This window comes from Dermacentor silvarum, chromosome 6 (assembly GCF_013339745.2).
Source record: "Dermacentor silvarum isolate Dsil-2018 chromosome 6, BIME_Dsil_1.4, whole genome shotgun sequence".
Taxonomy (NCBI): Eukaryota; Metazoa; Arthropoda; class Arachnida; order Ixodida; family Ixodidae; genus Dermacentor; species Dermacentor silvarum.
In genome coordinates, this window is record NC_051159.1 from 98,118,324 (window position 1) to 98,138,231 (window position 19,908).

General features: G+C 43.0%; 1 protein-coding gene across 2 annotated transcripts in view; it reads left to right on the forward strand.

Moving 5' to 3' along the window:
* LOC119455734 (hepatoma-derived growth factor-related protein 2-like) overlaps positions 1–12,636 on the forward strand; it is a 75,891-nt gene extending 63,255 nt beyond the window's left edge. Inside the window, exons 14-19 of one of the 2 annotated variants that reach the window (XM_037717162.2) lie at positions 3,116–3,198; positions 3,271–3,341; positions 4,368–4,469; positions 7,152–7,253; positions 7,713–7,776; positions 12,253–12,636. In XM_037717162.2, coding sequence (XP_037573090.1) covers positions 3,116–3,198; positions 3,271–3,341; positions 4,368–4,469; positions 7,152–7,253; positions 7,713–7,776; positions 12,253–12,380 — 550 coding nt within the window. In that variant the 3' untranslated portion in view covers positions 12,381–12,636. Of the gene's footprint in view, positions 1–1,358; positions 2,704–3,115; positions 3,199–3,270; positions 3,342–4,367; positions 4,470–7,151; positions 7,254–7,712; positions 7,777–12,252 lie in introns of those variants that run through there. The other variant, XM_049669228.1, reaches the window with a different exon arrangement.
* Positions 12,637–19,908: the final 7,272 nt, after the last annotated feature.

Below are 19,908 nucleotides of genomic sequence, written 5' to 3' on the forward strand. Positions count from 1 at the left end.
AGGGCTTTGCAGAAGCCCTACTCACAAATTATTAGTATATTTCAGAATGATGTATAATACATCAATAATTGCTTTCGTGTATGATTAGGGGCAGTTTATAGAACTGTGATATCATTTTTATTGTGATAGCCACTGTCATCGCTGTCACTGTGAGATTCTTTATAAAGTCCAAGTGCAATAAGATTACGGGTGTGTGCTGGGGGGGGGGGCAAAGTAGTGCAGTGTCTCTGCTTCTCCTCCGGCCGTGGCCGCATGCATCCTATCTTAGAAGAGGTAATCTGTGGTGGGTTCAGTGGCTAGCCAACCCAAGATAGCTGTTGGATTCGTGTGCGCTGCGTTCTGACGCACCTAGTTCGTTCGCATTGAAGCGAGAAGCAGCACGAAGAGTAATTCGCTCGCCACTGCTGCCGCTCTTCACACCATCGGTCTCAGGCTAAAGCTTCCTCTAAAGTTGCTGTATGATAGAATGACATGACAGTACACGCAACTGAAGTGTAGAACTGAAGTGGAGTCTGAGCCTTTTGTTTCAACCCTCATCCCTTTACCATGTTCAGAAGCCTGCCTGTCCTGTTTCATGGTACCTGTTGCAAGCAGCTTTCTTTTCGCATACCTTGGTTTTTTAGCATGATTTGTCCACTGCTCAAAATATATTCTGGTGGGAATGCTTTGCGCAGTTGTCAGACCATTGCCATTGATAAGAGGATCTCTGGTCTACTACCCTGTCAGCTTCAGCACAAGCTTTATGTATTGTCCACCTTTACTGCTAAAGCTGAAAGTGCACAACATGATTTGTGGATATATATGGCTATACGGTGCACGTCGCTGTGTGCAAAGTATTTGCTTAGAATTAATTCATTTTGATTGTCTCAAAATGCTCTGCAGCTTGTGCAGCCTTGCATGTCAACAGTCCATAGATTATCAGACCTGCAGCTATTTGTATTGGAATGTTCATTCCTGTATTGTCGCATTGCTCAATGGCAGTCTTCCCTGGCACTTTGGTTACACTAGTTACACAAAGACCCTGAAAAAGTGTTTCCCCATACATTTGCAAAGTTTAAACTAACTTTAAAAAAAAAAATGTGACTTGGTGCTTACAATAGGTTGACCAACAACTGGGCCGGTATTTTGTAGCGATGCCTTTAAAGTAATAATGCCTTTTCGCGCTTATCGCGCTTTGTCAGTGGTCAGAGCGACGGTCCGCTCGCGTTATCAATGTTGATATCATCGCTCTGACCACTGACAAAGCGTGATAAGCGCGAAAAGGCATTATTACTTTAAATGCATCGCTACAAAATACCGGCCCTGCATGCGTTAACTATCCGGATGCATGCCATGCTTAGCAGAGGTTTTGATTTCAGGGATTCGGACTTCAAACAAGAGCGACGAGTTCAGCAGGTTCCTAAGTGTCCTGAACAAGTACATCCACGAGCACCAGAAACGGGATGAGCAACTCACGGAAGTTATTACGCGTGTCTGCAACCTGTTCAAGATCTGAAAACCTGTGTTTCCATTCGTCATCTTTCTCGCCATCTCCTCACCTGCTTTCACTATGCGCTTTTTTTTTTTTTTTTCTCTCTCTCTCTTCTCTCTACTTCGCCAGACAGAGCTCTGTTTTGTTCCCCTTTCAGACATTACATTTCTCACAGAATTGAACCGCTTACAGTTTGGTCAACCACAGAAATGAGTGTATTCAACTTTGTGGCATCCGATATGTTATGCTAAGGCATGTCCCAGACGGCTCCCTCCACATATGTTGCCATCATTTACGCAGCGTTTGCTGTTTTCTCGTGTTCCTTGGTTGTTTTCGTCCTATTCTTCGGGTTCTTTTCAACGAAATTGTTTACATCTGCTTAGACACTGCACCAGAGCTGCAAGTGCTCATTTATTCTGGGCCTTGTTCTGTTCTGGGACCAGCTAGTCTTTTTGTTTGATTTTGCCGCAGCTTGCAGTTTTAGTGCGCAACAAAAAAGGACTGCTGTTTTCATATTCACATCATATTCTTACCTTTATTTTTGTGGTACATGTGTACTAGTAGTGTCTCATTTGCTTTCTCACGCCCTCACTTTTATGCCATGTGAAATGCAGCTCGTTGCCACTCAGTTCATTTCTTCTCATTTTAATCAACAAATAGAATTACTTGGTGCCATAACATCTTTGAGTTCATTTGCACAAAACCAAGGCTCTCTTGTGAATAGTTGTCATTTTACCATTTTAGTACAATTCCGTTGAGGCATTAGTGTCATACCTGTTTCGTTTTCAGTTGTGTGTTTTGTTACTGAACTAATCACTGTTGCAGAAAGCACCTTTCGCGTGAAATTCTTATCACCTGAGTTGACCTATTCAAGGTTGAACCATTAAAGTTTGTTGCTTTTGCCATGTTAAATATGTGAGGGGAACTGGAATTGAAACTTACTCTGCCAGAGATTTTGTTTTTGGAATTGGTTGAGAATCCTTACTTATTGTACTTTGCAGAATCTTGCATTTTACAAATTCTGTTCTTGTAACAGAAAGTGAGGTTTGCTTTTGAGGTGCAAAGATGTCTTCCCTCTTCCCAGAGCATGGCGTCGAGAAAACTGGCAAAGCCAATGTCTTGTATTTATGTAGCCCTGCACAATTCTCACAATTTCAGCGAGGCTGTTGTCAGCGCTTCCTTCTTTTTATCAACACTGTATGTTCTCTGAAATAAAACAGTTCATGAGAAAAGATACCTTTGTCATGTGTGTGCTTGGTTTATTCTGAGAAGGTAAACAGCACATAGCATTTACACTTCTCGTGTTTTTTACACCTACCACCCATGTTTGACGTCTGAAAAGTCTTTCAAGAAGCCGAATGGAGAATGGGAGGCTCCTAGACCCGAAAGTTTGAAGAAATTGCCAGTGTAGCGGCATTTTTACAGCGAAGGTACAACAAACAATTCCAACTTTCTTGTTTAATGAAGGAACCATGAGCTCACTAGATTAGCACAGTAATTTGCTGCCATTCTATTGACATCTAGTTGTTTTTTACACTGACACGTGATTGAAGCACTTAGCAGTACAGCAGCCTGGTCAACAGTCGGGGCAAATGTGTCGTGCTGCACCGGGCTTTTGTTACGATCACTTTTCTTCCACTCCAGAGCTGAAAAAGAAGAAGAGAAGGAAAGAATGAAGAAAGAGAAACTGGAGAGGAAACGCAAAGAGAAAATAGAAAAAATGAAACGTAAGGGTTTTTTTTTTTTTTTTACATTTTTCTGAATGCTTTTGTCATGTTGTGAATTTTCTTATCATGCAGAAACACAAGTGGAGAAGCGGATTTGTGAGTTGGATAGGGATATCAAGAACAGCCTGGGCATCGGTGCCAGGGTAAGAGCTTTTTATCACTGCTTCTGAATGGGGGGCCAGGGAAAATACTTTACACCATCTTTAATATGTTACACCTTTGTGGGTATAAGTGTATCCAGAACAATGTTAATCCAATTTATAGAGTACTCTGGGTGAAATGCACACATTACATCATCTCTAATATGTTGTGGGGTGTAACTAATATGTTGTGGGGTGTTAATATAGGGTGTAACTATTCTTAAAGAATAATTTTAAGAGTATTCTGAAGGCCATAGTGAGATATTTGTACGATCTTTAAAATGTTACACCTTTTAGGGTGTAACTATATGTCCTACTACAGTAGTAATACTTTCTGCAAGTATTTTCTTTCTCTAGCAGTGTGCATCCGTTTCTAGAAAAAATGTCTACAGCTTCACATCATTGCAATTTGAGTATACCCATCTTGTAATGATGTTATAGTGGGTTGCAACTTTTTTATGCGCAAGCGTAGATGCCCCATCTGTGAAATTGGCGAAATTATGCTTGTCGCCGCGAGGAGAGCGTGCGCCAGAGGAGGAACATGCCTGGAGGTGGAGAAGAGAATCATCGCGTTTGCGCCCGTTTTGTTTGTGCTTCAACACCGCGGAGCTCGCTGTGCATGTTCGCAGCGTCTCTTTGATTTATAGCAATATGCGCTTTCCCTGTGACGCAAAAGGCATCACACCGTTGAGATCAGTGTAGCGTCTGTGACTGAATTCACACCCTTTCTGCTTGTGCTTCAACGCCGCGGTGCTCGTTGTGCATGTTCGCGGCGGTCATATGCTTGCGCGTAACCCACGTTCACGAAGTGAAACGTCGGTAACTTTTTCTAAATGAATTGACAATCGTTAAGTGGTCGCAGTGCCTCAAGCATGTGATGCGGAATTACCTACCTATGCTATTCAGTGCACTGTGGAACCATTTATATTGGGTTACTCGCTGCTAGAAGACGAAAAATTTCAGCGCTACTGCTAGAACACAAAGGTTCGGTTTAGTAGTAAAGTTATCTGAATAATCACTTTTTTACAGAATGTGGATGCTGCTCTTCAGGCCTTCAATGAACTTGACAAGCTGCCTCTGACGCATTCACTGCTTTTGAAAGAGCAAGACATCATTCACACTGTGAAAAAGGTGAGCATGTTTTTGCCATTACTGAGAGGAATTGGTTTTTCTGTGTGGTGGTAACCACCTGGTCGATGAATCATTGATCAGACGATACACAATAACCATCAAGTCAAGTGGTAAATGAATGTAAAGGGGACAAACCTCTGTTACTGTCTTTTATGTTTGAGTGCATTTTCCTATGCAGTTCAGCATACTTCTAACAATTAAGTTATAGACAATAATATTTCCTATCAACATTATCCTAAATGTTATAATTCAGTACGGGTACAACTGGTTCATAATTATAGCAGTGTAGTCTTTCATGATTATGGTTATGAGTGTTTCGTTTGTTACAAGTGAATTGTAACACTTATGCTCCATAGGCTTCCAAGCATATATGGAAGTACAGTTAACCGTTTCTTTAACAGTACCCCACGATTGTCGACTGGCCTGCCGGCAACAGCGCGGAGAGACGAGATCAGCAAGATCTTTCTGATCTTACCAAGATGTTACCACTTGACTTGATGGTTTCAGTGCAGGTGGTCCAAAACACCTGCACTGAAACCTCCAAATTTAAGTTAGGCCACCTTCAAATTTCAAGTTGGCCTACACCGAAATTTCACTTGGCCCTCTACTACTATAAGCTTTCCCATCCATTTTCTATGGAGTCGTATGTACCCCTATGAGTATTCTATCATTTTTTAATTGTTCCTTATCGCTTATAAAGCTACCAATCATGTACATTTAAACTGTTGTAACAATTAAATGTCTTAACTTCACAAATTACACATTTTTGTGCAGCTTCAGGGCATTACACTTCTCGTGTATGGAGCTGGGGTACTCACCAAAGAATGCTTACGTGTTAAAATGGTGCACTCTTGCTAAAAGTATGCACTCTTGCTCGACAACGTGTAACTTTTTATTGGCAAAGGCAATGTCATCTGCAGTAGGGAAAGTGTTTTGGAACACCTGCAGTGAAAAAAAAAATATTTTACTACTAGCAGGTTTTAATTAATGCTTTTGCAGGTAATCTGAAGTACATGTGGTGATTATGATGTAAAATGAACGCTGCTTTGTATTCCTGTGTGCCTGGTAGAGCTGTGAGCAAAAAGAATGCAGAAACTCCAATGGAGTTGGCCCACCCTTTCAAACGCTATGTACACAATTGGGCACGCGAAGATGGTGCGTCAACAGCAAAAGCATTGATTAAAGTAAACATGTTTAATAAAAATGGGTCCCATACATCTTGAAACACTTCTGATTCAAATAGTGCTTCAAGTTTGAATTACGCGGGCAAATTGTTTTAATGAAACGAGTATGAAGGTGGATGGTTGGGTATTTTGCTTGGTGTATGTCATTGTATGTAGTGGTTTCACTTCTGTCTTTTTTACAATGTGTTGCATCAGTCATAATTTTCGAGTGGCTGGATAGGTGCTCTTCAAGCCTGGTAGACATGAAATAGTTGATGTTCGCATATCTGAGGTTCCTTGACTTGACAAAACTCACTAAAGAACTGAATACTCTTAATCTATTCTGCAGCTGCAAGCTTTTTATGATTCTGAAGATGTAAGAAATGCAGTGAAAGTAAGTCGTCAATCAACAGAACTAATTGGTGCCTAAAAGGGTTAAGTTGGCCTACCCCGAAGTTCAAGTTGGTCCACCTTCAAATTTCAAGTTGGCCTACCCCGGAATTTCAGTTCGCCCACCCCTACTATAAGCTTTGCCATCCATTTTTTATGGAGCCATATGTATCCCTATGTGTATTCTCTAACTTTTTTTAATTGTTCCTTAACGCTTATAAAGCTACCAGTCATCTACGTTTACACTGTTGTAACGATTAAATGTCTTAACTTCACAAATTACACATTTTTGTGCAGCTACAAGGCATTACATTTCTCGTGTAGTGGAGCTGGGGTACTCGCCAAGGAATGCTTACGTGTTAAAATGGTGCACTCTTGCTAAAAGTATGCACTTTTGTTCGACAACGCATAACTTTTAATTGGCAAAGACAAGCTCATCTCATCTGCACTAGGGAAAGTCTTTTGTCTTCGGTTTATATATCTTGCGTCAGTAAGAGCATATTCTTATCTGCTGGAATCTTTGCACAAGTAAAGATGAACTTATAAACTACAGTAAATAGTTTTGTTGATATTAGTTTTCCTGGACCTTCTTTTCTGTAAAAGGGCATGTAGCCTTAATTGTTTTTTTCTTTCACCATGCCTAGAATTTTTCTGTGGTCAATTAAACACACACATCATACTGCCTATGTTATTTGCTGATTATGCTGCAGTCGTGCTTGCAGACATATTTTACGGAAGGGTCTGAGTGTCGCCTCTTGGGCTGTTATAGCTTCCATTTTCTGTCCTTAACAACCAAATTCCAGGTACTGTAGTCTTTGTATGCGCGAAGACGGTTGTAGGTATGCATTCATTGTTTCTTGACGATGTTCATTTGATATCACTTAACACAAGGCCAAAAAAATTGTTTGTGTAATGACCCAAGATGATAGTGCCCATTGATTGAAAATAAATTGTTTACAGTCTTTTGATGTAGCCATCATCATAGGTTTTATTATGACTGTCGCAGCACCCCCATTTACCACTATCTTGCTCCATTATTGCCCACCTTACAATCGCGACATGTTAATTTAGTGCTTTCAGAAAATTTTATAAATTAACCTCCACTTCTTTGTATTTTCCTCTCTTCCAGTGCACAAAGTTCACGGGGGATGAGAGAATTAAGAAAAAAGCAGAATACCTCCTCAACAAGTTCAAAAACATGCTTATTGTGCCAACTGCGGAAGCTGAGACGGTGAGGCGCTGCTTTGTTCCTTTCCCATGTTTCCATCCATTCCTACATTTGGAGTTTGTGACTTGGCATTTCAGTGACAAGTTGTGCTGCTGTGACGGCTTTTGCCACATTTCAAACACCTGGCACCTCTGTCATTAATTCAGAAATAACAGGCCAAACTTTAGATTCATTTTCAAATTACTTCTAGAACTGTTCCTGTTGCTATCACTAATGGGCAGAAACCTGTGGCAAACACATATTAAGCTGTCTTTTTTGAAACAAATTTAGTTGTGCATCCTTACAGCTCTTAATGGCTTAAAGGAATGTTTGACAGCTATGTATTCTCAATGGTTTGCATATATTATCTATTATCTATTCATCAGAGTTATACAATGAGTGTACTTGTTTGTTCTATATAATCAAAATTTTGGTCAGCCAGTTTAACTTTTCCATCTGTTGAAGTTGATTGATTATTTTCAGATGAAAGAGCCAAGGCGGCATTCAGAGCACAAGGAACACAAGAAGACCGAAGTAGCTAAGGACCGTAAGTATCAGTGCAAGTGCTGTTATGCTAATAACATTGATTATCAGGTCCATCATCTACAGCTATGTAATACCAGGTAAATTTGTCTTACTGTGGCCGTAACCTTGCAATGCAATGCCAGGGTGTTGAGACAGTGAGTGGCAATGCCACCTTGATATTCCTGCACCAGCTCACTATTTTATCAACTGATGAGCATGACAAGTGTTTTAAGTAAGGCTTAACGCAACCTGGCAGACATTGAAATAGGGATCTGCAATTGAACAATTACCCTTCTGATTAATCAAATATAGGTTTAGGTCTGATGACATTTTTTCTATTATGATTAATCAGTAGTGATCACGAGCAAAATCAAAGAAACGTCAAACAGCAATGAAGGGAACGACAGATGAAGCTTCAGCGTTTCAACTAAAACACAGCATCTGTGGGTCTCTGTACAGAAGGCACGAATTGGCACTGCTTTCCAAAACTGTGGAGGAAACATCTAGTGCTATGCGACCGCCTTTTCAGTGCATCTGGTATAACTGTCTAATAAGCAAGAAAACATTTTAGTGGCCATACAGGCATAAGGTGGGGTCAGCTGGCACAAGACGGATAGTTAGATAACATTGAGAGAGGCTTATATACATATAAGTATGTCTGTATTATATTATAGACATGTATAAGTATTTATGTCCTGCAGTGGACATAAATATTTCGATGATGATGTCAGCTGTTTATGTGCCACCAATGAAAACTAGACTGTTTTTAATTTTTGCTTCACTAGACTTTAGATGTATGAATTTTGCAAGGCAACATAGGTTAGCCTCCTGCTATTAGCACCTGGCTATATGTAATACAGATTTAGATGCTCACAGCAAGCATTGATGACTTCATTTATTTCAGCTGTCAATAGCTTCTGAACAATTATCAGCCTGTAAAGGTGTGATGCAGTGAATGTTAATACAGTAGAACCCCCCGCTGATACGTTTTTCACGGGACCGTTAAAAAAAAAAAAAACGTCAGAGCCGGGAAACAGGAAAAATTGAGAAATGGGAGTAGTGTTGAACTGCACACAATATTATTTTAATTCTTATGTGTGAAAAAAAGTCGTAGTTTCGCCCGACAGCCGAAGTATCGATTGCGATAGCAAATTAGTAGACAGCTATACAAAGTAAGAACAGTTGTTTTATCGTCCGTATAAACTTGTAAACATTCGTTTAATATTAACAAGCATGGTGTCAGCGCCCACAGGCAAACATGAACACATCACACTCTATGAGCGCGGACACGCGCTGTCAAACGCTGGGTTGAGGAACTTAAGCGCCGTTGCAGAAGCGAGCGAAGTGCGCGCTTCCTCCCTGCTTTTCTTTCACTCGCACATACAGCATACGGCGTGCGGCGACGGCGTTATTGCCCTTGGACTTTATACGGAACATCTATGAGCCAAAACCAATTTTAAAGCCGCAAAGCGTCATAGACACCGTCTTTAGATAGCAAATGCGGATCTCAAGGGCCATACTTTCGTCAAGCCACCAAGCCAAGCGACATGAAAAGTCAAAATGGCCGCTCGGGCTGGCGCGGGGTGTCAGTTCGCAACGTATGATGCAGGAATGGTCCCACAGTTGTGACATAACAGCGGGGTTAACAATGCATTGGGTTATATGGGAGCTGTGCTGGGACTGGCCGAAAACAACGCAGGGAAACGCAGCGCCCGGGAACGTAACAGCGGGGTTCTACTGTATGTCAACGTCTAAACCATGACACACTGTTCTTTTATATCCTAGTTTCCACAGCAGCATTGTTGTATCTGGCTACCACTAGTCCCAGGCGAGAATTATATTTGACACCGAATTGATGCCATCCAATTTCTTGGTTTATTGTGTGCTTGTCTATGGCTTGTAAACCTGTTGTAATATATAACTAAATTTCAATACTGATTATTACATTATTCCTTTAATGTAAGCACACCTTATGTCAAAATTTCTTATTATTAGTTTTTGCATTATCATTGAAAATAATACAGTCAAACCTCGTTAATATGTAGTCAGCGGTGAACGATGTTTAGGTATGCACTAAGCGATGTACGAATTAACCGTCAATGCCAGTTTAGCGGCTATTTACCGGCCGGAAAAGAACTACGTCACGATGCTCTCTAACACACGCACTCGAACAGGCTTTATTTGCGGGTAGGCAGCAAAAAATCGATAATCTTCACTTGCCGCCGTGGCGGCCTCGCTGCGACGACGGCATCTTTGAACTCAATAAAGCTACGATCCAGTTTGTCCATGAGGCCCCGCTTACTAACTAAATTAACAAGCATGGTGTAACGTGCGCACAGGTAAACATGAACCCGTCTGGCTCGATGACCGCGGAAATTCGCTCTCAAAACTCTGGAGTGAGCAGGCACGGCAGCGAGTGTGCCGTCTCTCGCTTCAGCGTGAACTAGACGTCGAAAGCACAGTGCATACGAAGCTACCTGCACTAGTTGCACTTTGTCTGCAGTTCACTTTGAAGATAAGCCCGCGCTGGCGCACACTTTTTTCACATCGCAGATCACTTTCAAGGTACGGCGACCGCCACCGCAGTAAACGCCTCCCTTTCTCGCCTCCCCCGCTGTGCCTCGCCCCGCCTTTCTCCCTTGCACGCACGAGATTGAGTCAGCTGACCCCCGCAAGCTTTCACTCGCACACACAGCAAACGGTGCATGGCGACAATGTTGCTGTGTTTGGACTTTACACGGAACCTCAAAGCGATGTCCACGGTGGCGGCACGAATGCGCATCACAATAAAATGTGCTTCTGCACGGTTACTTCTTGAATTGGATCTGACGGCGACAGCGAATTCGCACCCCCTACTGGCAGCTTCTCTGTGTTACCGGGAACTTATCTCGAAGGCCATGCTTTTGTGCGCAGCAATCGGCAACAGCTGTACGAGCAGGAAATACGTCATGGTGGCCATGTTTTAAGTTTACTATTGCTAGCGACTTTCGTCCGGGCGTCGCAACTCTAGAATCGAATGTCTGCGCACTTTAGATTTTGCCGACATTGTGCCTGTGCGTGTAGAACAAGAAGGAAAAATAGTACGCACTAACCGTTTGGTAGGCAATGAGCGACTACGGCTTAAGCAGTCAGCCAATACATGGGGTTCAACGGGGGCTGGGTGGGGGAATCTTCGCGACTACGTTTATATCGTAATTACGCACTAAGCGGGTACGTATTAACGAGGTTTGACTTTATCTAACATCAGTCTCTTGAAAGGTACTGCTGGTGAGGAAAGTTGCACACTTCTTGAAATCTGTGCTGTCTGCACAGTTGCCAAAACGCACCACTTGTAAACCACTATTTATTTTGTCAGCACGATGTCACATTTTGTTAAACAGTAGGGCTATTTTTTATGTACTCTTCAAGCAGGCGCATGCAGACCAGTCCAGTGCAGGGCAGAGGCTACAAAGATTTTTTTTGCGCTTGGCTGGGCTGGTTTCTAGCCAATCGGAGCAGAATGCGAGTCATCTTCTGCATTAGCAGGAAAAACGCCTGACTGTGCACTTCGCCTGATTTCCCACCCACTAGCAGCATATATGCCCTTGTGGCCTTGCCTGAACACTAAAAGTCGATGTACTAATTCCTTTCAGCAACAAATCTACACAAACTGCAGCGAAATATATTGTGAATTTGCAGTGCATGAAGCCATCTTGGCTATGCATACTATACAACATAGCGTAGGGTTTGAAACAACAGCGTGTCCATATACGCACCATCTGTGAATTAAAAACAAATGTTATCTTCGTGGAAGATGAACTCACCTTCCTCTGTGACACATGGTTGCAGCTGCACTTCGCTGTAGTTTCCGCATTGAACCTTCACAGTCGTCACCATAAATGTAATACATTGAACCCACATATAACGAATTATTGTGTATAACGAACAGCAGTAAAGGCCCCCTAAAAACTTTTTTTATAAAATCTTCATTTTATATATTGAATTACCTATATGTCAGAACTTTTGTGATCCCCTTCAGATTCGATGTATCTGGGTTCGACTGTATATGTGTACTGAGAGCACCTACAGTCACAGACAAGAAGGCACCACGCATTTGCAACACTCGCCTCTTGTCTTCTGCAACCTACACCCATCGAGACTGCGATGTAGAAAGTATAGTTTTCATGCTACTCTTCTGGTATAAAATGTCGCTGTTTTTTTTTTGTATTTTTTTTTTTTGTTTTTTTTAAGAGGGGCGAAGCTACAATTTTTCTGCACCGATTAAAAAAATTTTGCGCTAATATATTACTGCAACATGTAGAGGCATAGTGATGGATTAGGAGCGGGAGGGGGGGGGGGGGGGGGCAAGCTTATCAGCCACTCGCTCCATCCCTTCCTCGTGTCTAAGTACACAAAGTGTGCTAGAACCTTTATTATGTAGCCTTTGCAGGGCACTTTAACACCTGCTGCTGTAATTGCATGCAATTCTTCTTTCTCTTTCTCTCTTTGAATCGTCAAGCCTCCAAGCCTGTAACTGAGGAGGAACATGGTGAGAAGCAGGAAACCACAACAAAGGCCGAGAGTGCTCAGCTCGATGATGACAAGCCAGCTAAGGACTCTCGTGAAGAAGTATCAACGTCGCCATAAGTCTTCCTTGCTTTCCAAGTTGCCCCGTGCACCTTTTCTTTTTTTTTTTTCCGCTCTCTTCCTTTTTTCAGTTTTGTTTGGCATGAAAGAGACTTGTTGGACAAGGACACATTGTACAGTTTGGATGAATGGGAATTCTCTGCCTTGCAGAAGAGAGTGAATGAACTTTATTTGTGTAGCATTGTTGTATGGTGTAGCACTGTATTGATGTGTTGTTGCAAAGCCCATCTCTCAATAAACTGTTCCCATCATTTAATGCTGTAGAACTTTAGTAAACGGAAATTGCTGCTTAAACAACTGCCTTGGATTCATTGGTTCCTTGTTGGATGCGGTGGGAGGTCATTCTCGTTCATTAAAACCATATACAGGGTGTTTCAGCTAACACTTTAAAAAAATTTTAAAGGTTGTCTGTGGCAGATACCACAATTCTAGTTCATAAGCCGGTCTACTCTGAGCTTGCTCAAAAAAATTGAAATGCATAATCGACTATTACCTGATGGCCCATATTGGAATTTACAAGCTCTAGCCATGGAGTTTGTTAGGCGGATCCACTTGGAACGAATTCTCAGGATGACACCAGTTTCGAGATATTAATTCCCGAACTTGGAAATTCCCGGCATCGTTTGTATGACGTCAACAAGTGAGGGGCCACCATTACATCGTCTGCTCCAAAACATTCCAAAACCATGTGTGCATCATGTTGGATCCTCCTTGCTCTGCACTGATCTGGCACCCAAAAGCATAGCGGGGTTGTCACCTTTGCATTGTCACATCTTTCACGTAATAAAAACACAATCCGAAGACTAGCTGCCAAGATGCACAAATGAAACCGCACATATGCTGTGCCTTACCACCATACCACTTTGCTAATTTTACCAATGGTTTAGACTGCACTAGCTCTGGGATCAGCCCACGAAAATGGTTAGACATTTGCAAGAAATCAGTTTCCAAAAAATGCTAAATGCATTAAAATTGGAAGTATTCATTTTCCACTACACTAAATGTGATCAAATTAATTTTGCCAGCTTGCCACATACGTGTGGGCACGTATGGTTGAACATGCAATGTGTAATTCAAGCTAAAAAGTTTCATATCATGGTTCCTTCAACACTTAATAGCACTGTGATTGCTGATAAGTGTTAATAAATAAACCGTGAACGGAGTGAGAGACCCGCTGCCGCTCTTCGGTGCTGGCAGTGTTTACGCTGCTTTCCTCACCCTATCGTTCGTTCCACTCCTCAGTCGTCGGTCTGCCTTGTCCCACTTTCACTCTTGCGTGCGAGGTGAAGCTAAAGAGAGCTATAGTGGAGCAACTTTACCACTGATGCTCAATGCCTTTGGATGGAGGTTTATATTATTATTTATGATAATATAAGTGCAATAACATTGTATTTTCCGGTCTATAAGTCATGCCTTTGTGTAAGGCGCACCCCCCTCAAAACGAAAGAAAGAAAAAGAAAAAAACGTATATAAATCGCACCGGTGTATAAGATGCACCTGTTCTTTCCGTAAGCGATTTAAAAAAGGTAGTGATGTTTTGCTCCGTGAATGCGGGTCACGCGCAAGCGTATGCATGGGTGCCATATATTTCTACTCCAGGCGCATTTCTGTCATTGTGTTTGTCGCGATGTTCCGTTTAAAGTTCCCCGCGCGCCTTATGCTGTATGTGCGAGTGAAAGCGTGCGATGGTGAGCTGAATCGCGCACAAGGGACGAAAGCAGGAAGGCAGCCCGGGAGGGGGGGGGGGGCTGCTTGTACTCTCGTAGCAACTGCGTAGTTTGTGCGGCGGCGCGCGCCGTATCTTGACAGCGATCTGCAGATGCGACGACTTGGGGGTCGATAGACTCCGGTCGGCCTACCGCCGCTTGCGTTGCTGCTCCATCCTTCTCGCATGGCACTCGGGAACTTGATCACGAGAACCCTGCACCTCGATAGTGCGCACAGAACCCATAGCAATGAAGTCAACCAGTATGCTTCGCTTGGCCATAACATCGGATCCGAGTTTGATGGCAGTGATGGCAGATTTTGATGGGGTCGCACTGTTCTATAAGATGCACCGACGAAAAATTCGACCGGAAAATACGGTATGCTGAATGGGTTCTGGAAATGTTTGTTGAACCAACCCAGCTAATACTGCAGAAGCCTGAGCAGCTGTTATGAGTGCTCGTTGTGTTAACTTTTAATATTGCGGACTTGAGAAATGATCAAGACAAGACATGCTTTACAAAATTGCAATATACATCTATTTATTATAATATAATGGATGTGTAGCAATACTACACTGAATGGTTTGGAAATGTTTGGTAAACTTGCCCAGTTAATACTGGAGAAGTCGGAGTAGCTGTTCGGAGCATTCATTGTGTTTTGTGAACATTCTTTTTTTTTTTTTGTATTGTTGTGAACTTGCAAAGTGAACAAGGCTAGACATTATTAACATCATTGGGATATACATTTACTTCTTTTTATTTTAGTGCAATAACCCTATGGTGAATGTTTTTAATATCTTTGGTTAACTTTACCCAGCCTATACTGGAGAAATCTCAGCCGCTCTTGTAAGCGTTCATTTTTTGTTGTGATCTTGAGAAGTTATCAAGGCTAGACATCTATTATAATTGTGATATACATTTATTGTAAGTGCAATAAAACTAGTCAGTTTTGGAAATGTTAGAGTAAAGAAAACCTACTTTAGATGCCGCTTTGAGTCCTTGAAAAACTTGTGACAAGTCCTGGAATATCCTTGAATTTTTGCCTTGGAAACCTGTACGAACCCTGGAAAATGTTTCCATGAAAACAGATAACGTGATATATATATATATATATATAGCAGACTTCCTGGTAAGCAACTGGAAATGGAACCACATTCGTGTCCACTAGGTTAAATATACAAATCTTCTCCTTGGGCTTCTTCGCACTTTGTTCCTAGGTTCTAGCTAAGGCACATTTATTGTGTGCTTGGTTTGACATATGCAGGTATAATATGGCCCCAATATCCATCATGCAGTATTTTCCTGAAGTTTAACATGAAAATACAACCTTGTTTTAACAAGCTTGTTTTGCTAGTAATTTCCTGAAGCTTAACATGAAAACGCTAGCAAAACGAGTGTGTTTAAATGGAGGTCTTTCATTTGATGATAAAATTGCAGTTAAGTGGTAAAGTTGCAACCTGTACAAAAAAAATAGAGTTAAAGCCGAACTTGGTAAAGATTGCTATAAATAAGGAGGCTAAAATGAAATGGGCAAATTCGATTAAGTGTAGTGCTGGGAACAATTTCTGCATAGCTATGCAGAAATCGTACTGTCGTACATTCATGGTCTTGTCGTCGTGATGCCTTTGTTTTCGTTCCAGCATCGTAATACAGTTAACGCATTGTTGTCCTTTGTTTGCGATTGCGTCGTCATTAAGCCGTCATGGTCATCCTGTTGTAGTCATTGCAGTGTATGCCATTGACATTATTGTATTGTCATGGAGTCGTCATGCATTTGTGGTTATATTGTCACCATGATGCCATCGCTTTCATTCCATCATCGTCACTCCAGCTTTGACATCAGATGGTCTCCATGCCGTCCTCATACAGTTGTTATCATTGCAGAACCTTCATCCCATTGTCATTGTGCCGCTACCGTCGTACAGCCGTCATCTTGCAGTCATGGTCGTTAATTCTCTCACAGGCGTTCCAGTGTTGTCACACTGTCATTCCATTGTCGTCATGAGTGGCACTCACATGTTCGAGCACCACAACTTTATGGTGAGTTAGGCGTTTTCCTGTGAAAACATGTCTAACTTGGTAGTGTGCTGTATACTTGCAAATGGTCGATAAACAAGAACAGTGTCCTTTGCAAATGCAAATTAAAGCTATACTCACATCAATCCCCACAGCGCATGGGATTTGCAATTTTAATTCCTTTTCTACAACTGGCCAAAATACGAGGACTAGTTCCTCGATGAGACACGCTTAGGAATCTAGACATTCGACTCGCTACGTGCCGGGCTCCCGGCTTAAGTCGTTCCCGGGTATAGTCCCGCGAACATGAAGTGCGTCTGAGCGATCGTGTTCGCTCGTACTGGTTCCGCGCTCCGAAGCCGACTGGGAGTCCTGCGACACCCCGCAGCTAAAGAGGAAGCAAGCTCCCGTGTGTCCCGAATTATCTACACCATCAGGTGGCACTGGAGTCGGAACACACTATATCTGCTAGAGGTTAAAAGGGTTTCAGGAGAAAGACGAAATGCTAGATGTAAAAAAAATATGCAGAACCCACTTACTGTGGGAATCTGAAGCATTTTGCAGGTTCCTGGCAATGGCATCGACCCCGCGGGGGCGCGTCTCGACCGGCTGTTTGACTGTCTCGATGACTTCGAACAGGTGCCCATTGTGGAGCTCGGCCGTGCTGAGGGTCAGAAAGAACGTGGGCTCGCCTAGCTGCTCGGTCATTACGAACACGTGCCCGCCTCCTTTGCGCCAAGTAGTACCCCGATAGTGCGCCGTCCTCGAGATGCTCAAGTAAACCTCTGGAACGCTATGTCCGAGTTGACGCATTTCTCGACAAAGCTGTGTTCTTCCAAGAGCTTTGTGAGCTTTTAGAAGCCGGTTGTCGTGCTCTGGGTGGGAAATTTGCTTTTGAATCGCTGTTCGTACGGAGGTAATAACCATACCACCCGGTGTTCCGCAGCCGACATGCCCGGATCTGACGTGCGCCAGCTGGCTCGCGGACGCGATGATCGGGCGAGACTCGGATGACGGAGCTCGAATGACGACGATGCGTGACGATACCGCGACCACGCTGGCAATGCGAACATCAGCATATACCCATATTGAATTTCGTTCTCTATGATATACCCAGCAGTTCAAGTTAGTAGGCGCCGCTTGCCCTGCCAGCGTAGGAGGCTACATAGACGCACAAAACGCCTGGGCCGTTTCACATGTGAATGCTTGGCGTTAAAATTTCAGTGACGATTTAACGGTAAATGCGTTACCATTACGTCGCACTTCTTTGAGGTCCCGGATCCGTGATTTATAAAACCGCGTTCTCCACATTGCAAAATGTTGTTCTGGAGCTCGCGCGCATCCTCCCCGCCTCCCTCCCTTGCGAGCGCGAGAAGACGCCGCCGCATCATGCCACCATCCTTGGCTCACCTTCGCGAGCTGTCGCTCGCGGCTACCGCATATATGGCGCGCGACCGCGATGTTGTCGCACTTGGGACTTTATACGGAACATAACGGCGACGGTGGCAATTCGCTTGGAGTGTCCATGCTATCGCAATAAAAAGAACAAGCTAAGAGGGCGAGAAGGAGAGGCCAAGAAAGAAGGAATATCGCTACCTTTCATGCTATACAATTAGTTTATTCACGGGGCTTAGCGCGAAAGTAGTTGAGCGCCGCCCGCTAACACGCGAGCGCAGCATGGAGGGAAAGGGTAGTGTTCCTAGTCCCGCAGCTAGGAACCGCAGCTAGCGAAAAGCGCTCGGCATCGCCGTGAGTGCGCACGCACTGGGGAGCCTGCTCGTGAATATAGGCTCCCTAGTACGCACCCCTTGACAGTGAGCTCTACTAAGTGGAGCAGCTTATCGGTATGCTTCGAGTAACCCTGTTTAAAATGCGCGCGTTTGGGTCGGGACTGGGAGAAATTTCGAATAAAGCGATAATACGAGTAAAGCGGATATATATATATATATATATATATATATATATATATATAGTGTAAGAGTGGGGTTGAAGATTAGTATGCTAAAGTTAAAGATAATGCTCAATAGCCTGGCAAGGGAACAAGAATTCAGGATCGCTATAGTCAGCCTCTAGAATCTGTAAAGGAGTACGTTTATCTAGGTCAATTACTCATAGGGGATCCTGATCATGAGAAGGAAGTTTACAGAAGAATAAAATTGGGTTGGATGGCATACGGCAGGCATTACCAAATCCTTACTGGGAGCTTACCACTGTCGTTGAAAAGAAAAGTGTGCAATCATTGCATTCTACCTGTGCTAACATATGGGGCAGAAACCTGGAGGTTAACAAAGAATCTCGAGAACAAGATTACATGGCCTGTCCAGATACATTTTTTTCCTCTTAATGTCTACTAAAATATCGGCTATCGCTGTTTGCTCTCCGATCCACACCGCTCTCTTCCTGTCTCTTAACGTTAGGTCTAACATTTTCCGGTCCATCGCTCTTTGTGCGGTCCTTATATGAGTGGGATGGATAACCGGTGGACCATTAGAGTTACAGAATAGATACCAATAGAAGGGAAGCGCAGTAGAGGACGTCAGAAAACTATATTAGAGTTACAGAATAGATACCAATAGAAGGGAAGCGCAGTAGAGGACGGCAGAAAACTAGGTAGGGTGATGAAGTTAGAAATTTGCAGGCGCAAGTTGGAATCGGCTAGCGCAAGACAGGGGTAATTGGAGATCGCAGGGAGAGGCCTTCGTCCTGCAGTGGACATAAAATATAGGCTGATGATATATATATATATATATATATATATTATATATATATATATATATATATATATATATATGTGTGTGTGTGTGTGTGTGTGTTGTGTGTGTGGTGTGTGTGTGTGTGATGCGGAGAAGACAAACGTCAGAAGATTTGACTGACTCGTGCTTTTTTTTTTTTTTTTTTTTTTTTTGGGGGGGGGGGGGGGGGGAGTTTGGGGTTTCAAATTTTTTTGCCGCCTCGGACGCAGTGGCACGGTAGCGACGCCACTAGCGGATCGAGCAGGAACATGGTAGTTGAGCTAGAGATGAGCGTAACTCCGAATCTAAATCCATAGGTCGAAAATAAAGGTGGGGAGGGGGCGCCAAGAAGGGCAACTTGGTTGTGGAGAGGTGGAGGGGCTTTGGTAGACTTAGCACATCGAGCAGTCATTTTCTCTGACGTTATAGGTGTTCTGTGGAGCGACAGCCAGGCGCATCGGTCAACAGCAAGCAATGTCTGGAAGGATCTGAGCTCGGCCCTAATCGAGGCAGAGAATCAGAAGTGAAGCCTGTGGTGCATCGTCACATACTTGTCAACTCTCCCGAATTTTCCTAAAGCTTACGAATTCGGGCTCGCTGTGCGATTTTACGAATGTTTTCTCAAGTAAGTTTTACAAGAAAAATAAAGTTCGTGAAAAGATTTCGCTCGTCAGTCTCTGACCTTACCCTATATGAGGTCTTCTGATTGAGAAAATCAGAATGGGTTCCTGACATGTTCCTGAAGTAGGCGAAATCGGCAACAACATAGTCGCCGAAGAAGTCACTGTGATCTATAAACAGTGACCGCTTGGAACTTGGGAGTTTTTGCAAGTTAGCCGCTGCTTGTGTGCTGCTGCGAAAGAATAATAATTAGTAACGCGTGTGTATGCCCTACAAATGTTCACGCTCTAAGAAAACTTTTAAAAAATGCAATACCCCCCAGTGGTTATGACCGCAGGTTGGCAGGTATGTCGTCAGGATTGTGGCACAAGCGGCAACCACATGGCACATACTTCAGACTTGTTTTCTATGTGCGCCACGCTTATATCAGTCATCATATCATACATTTCATGT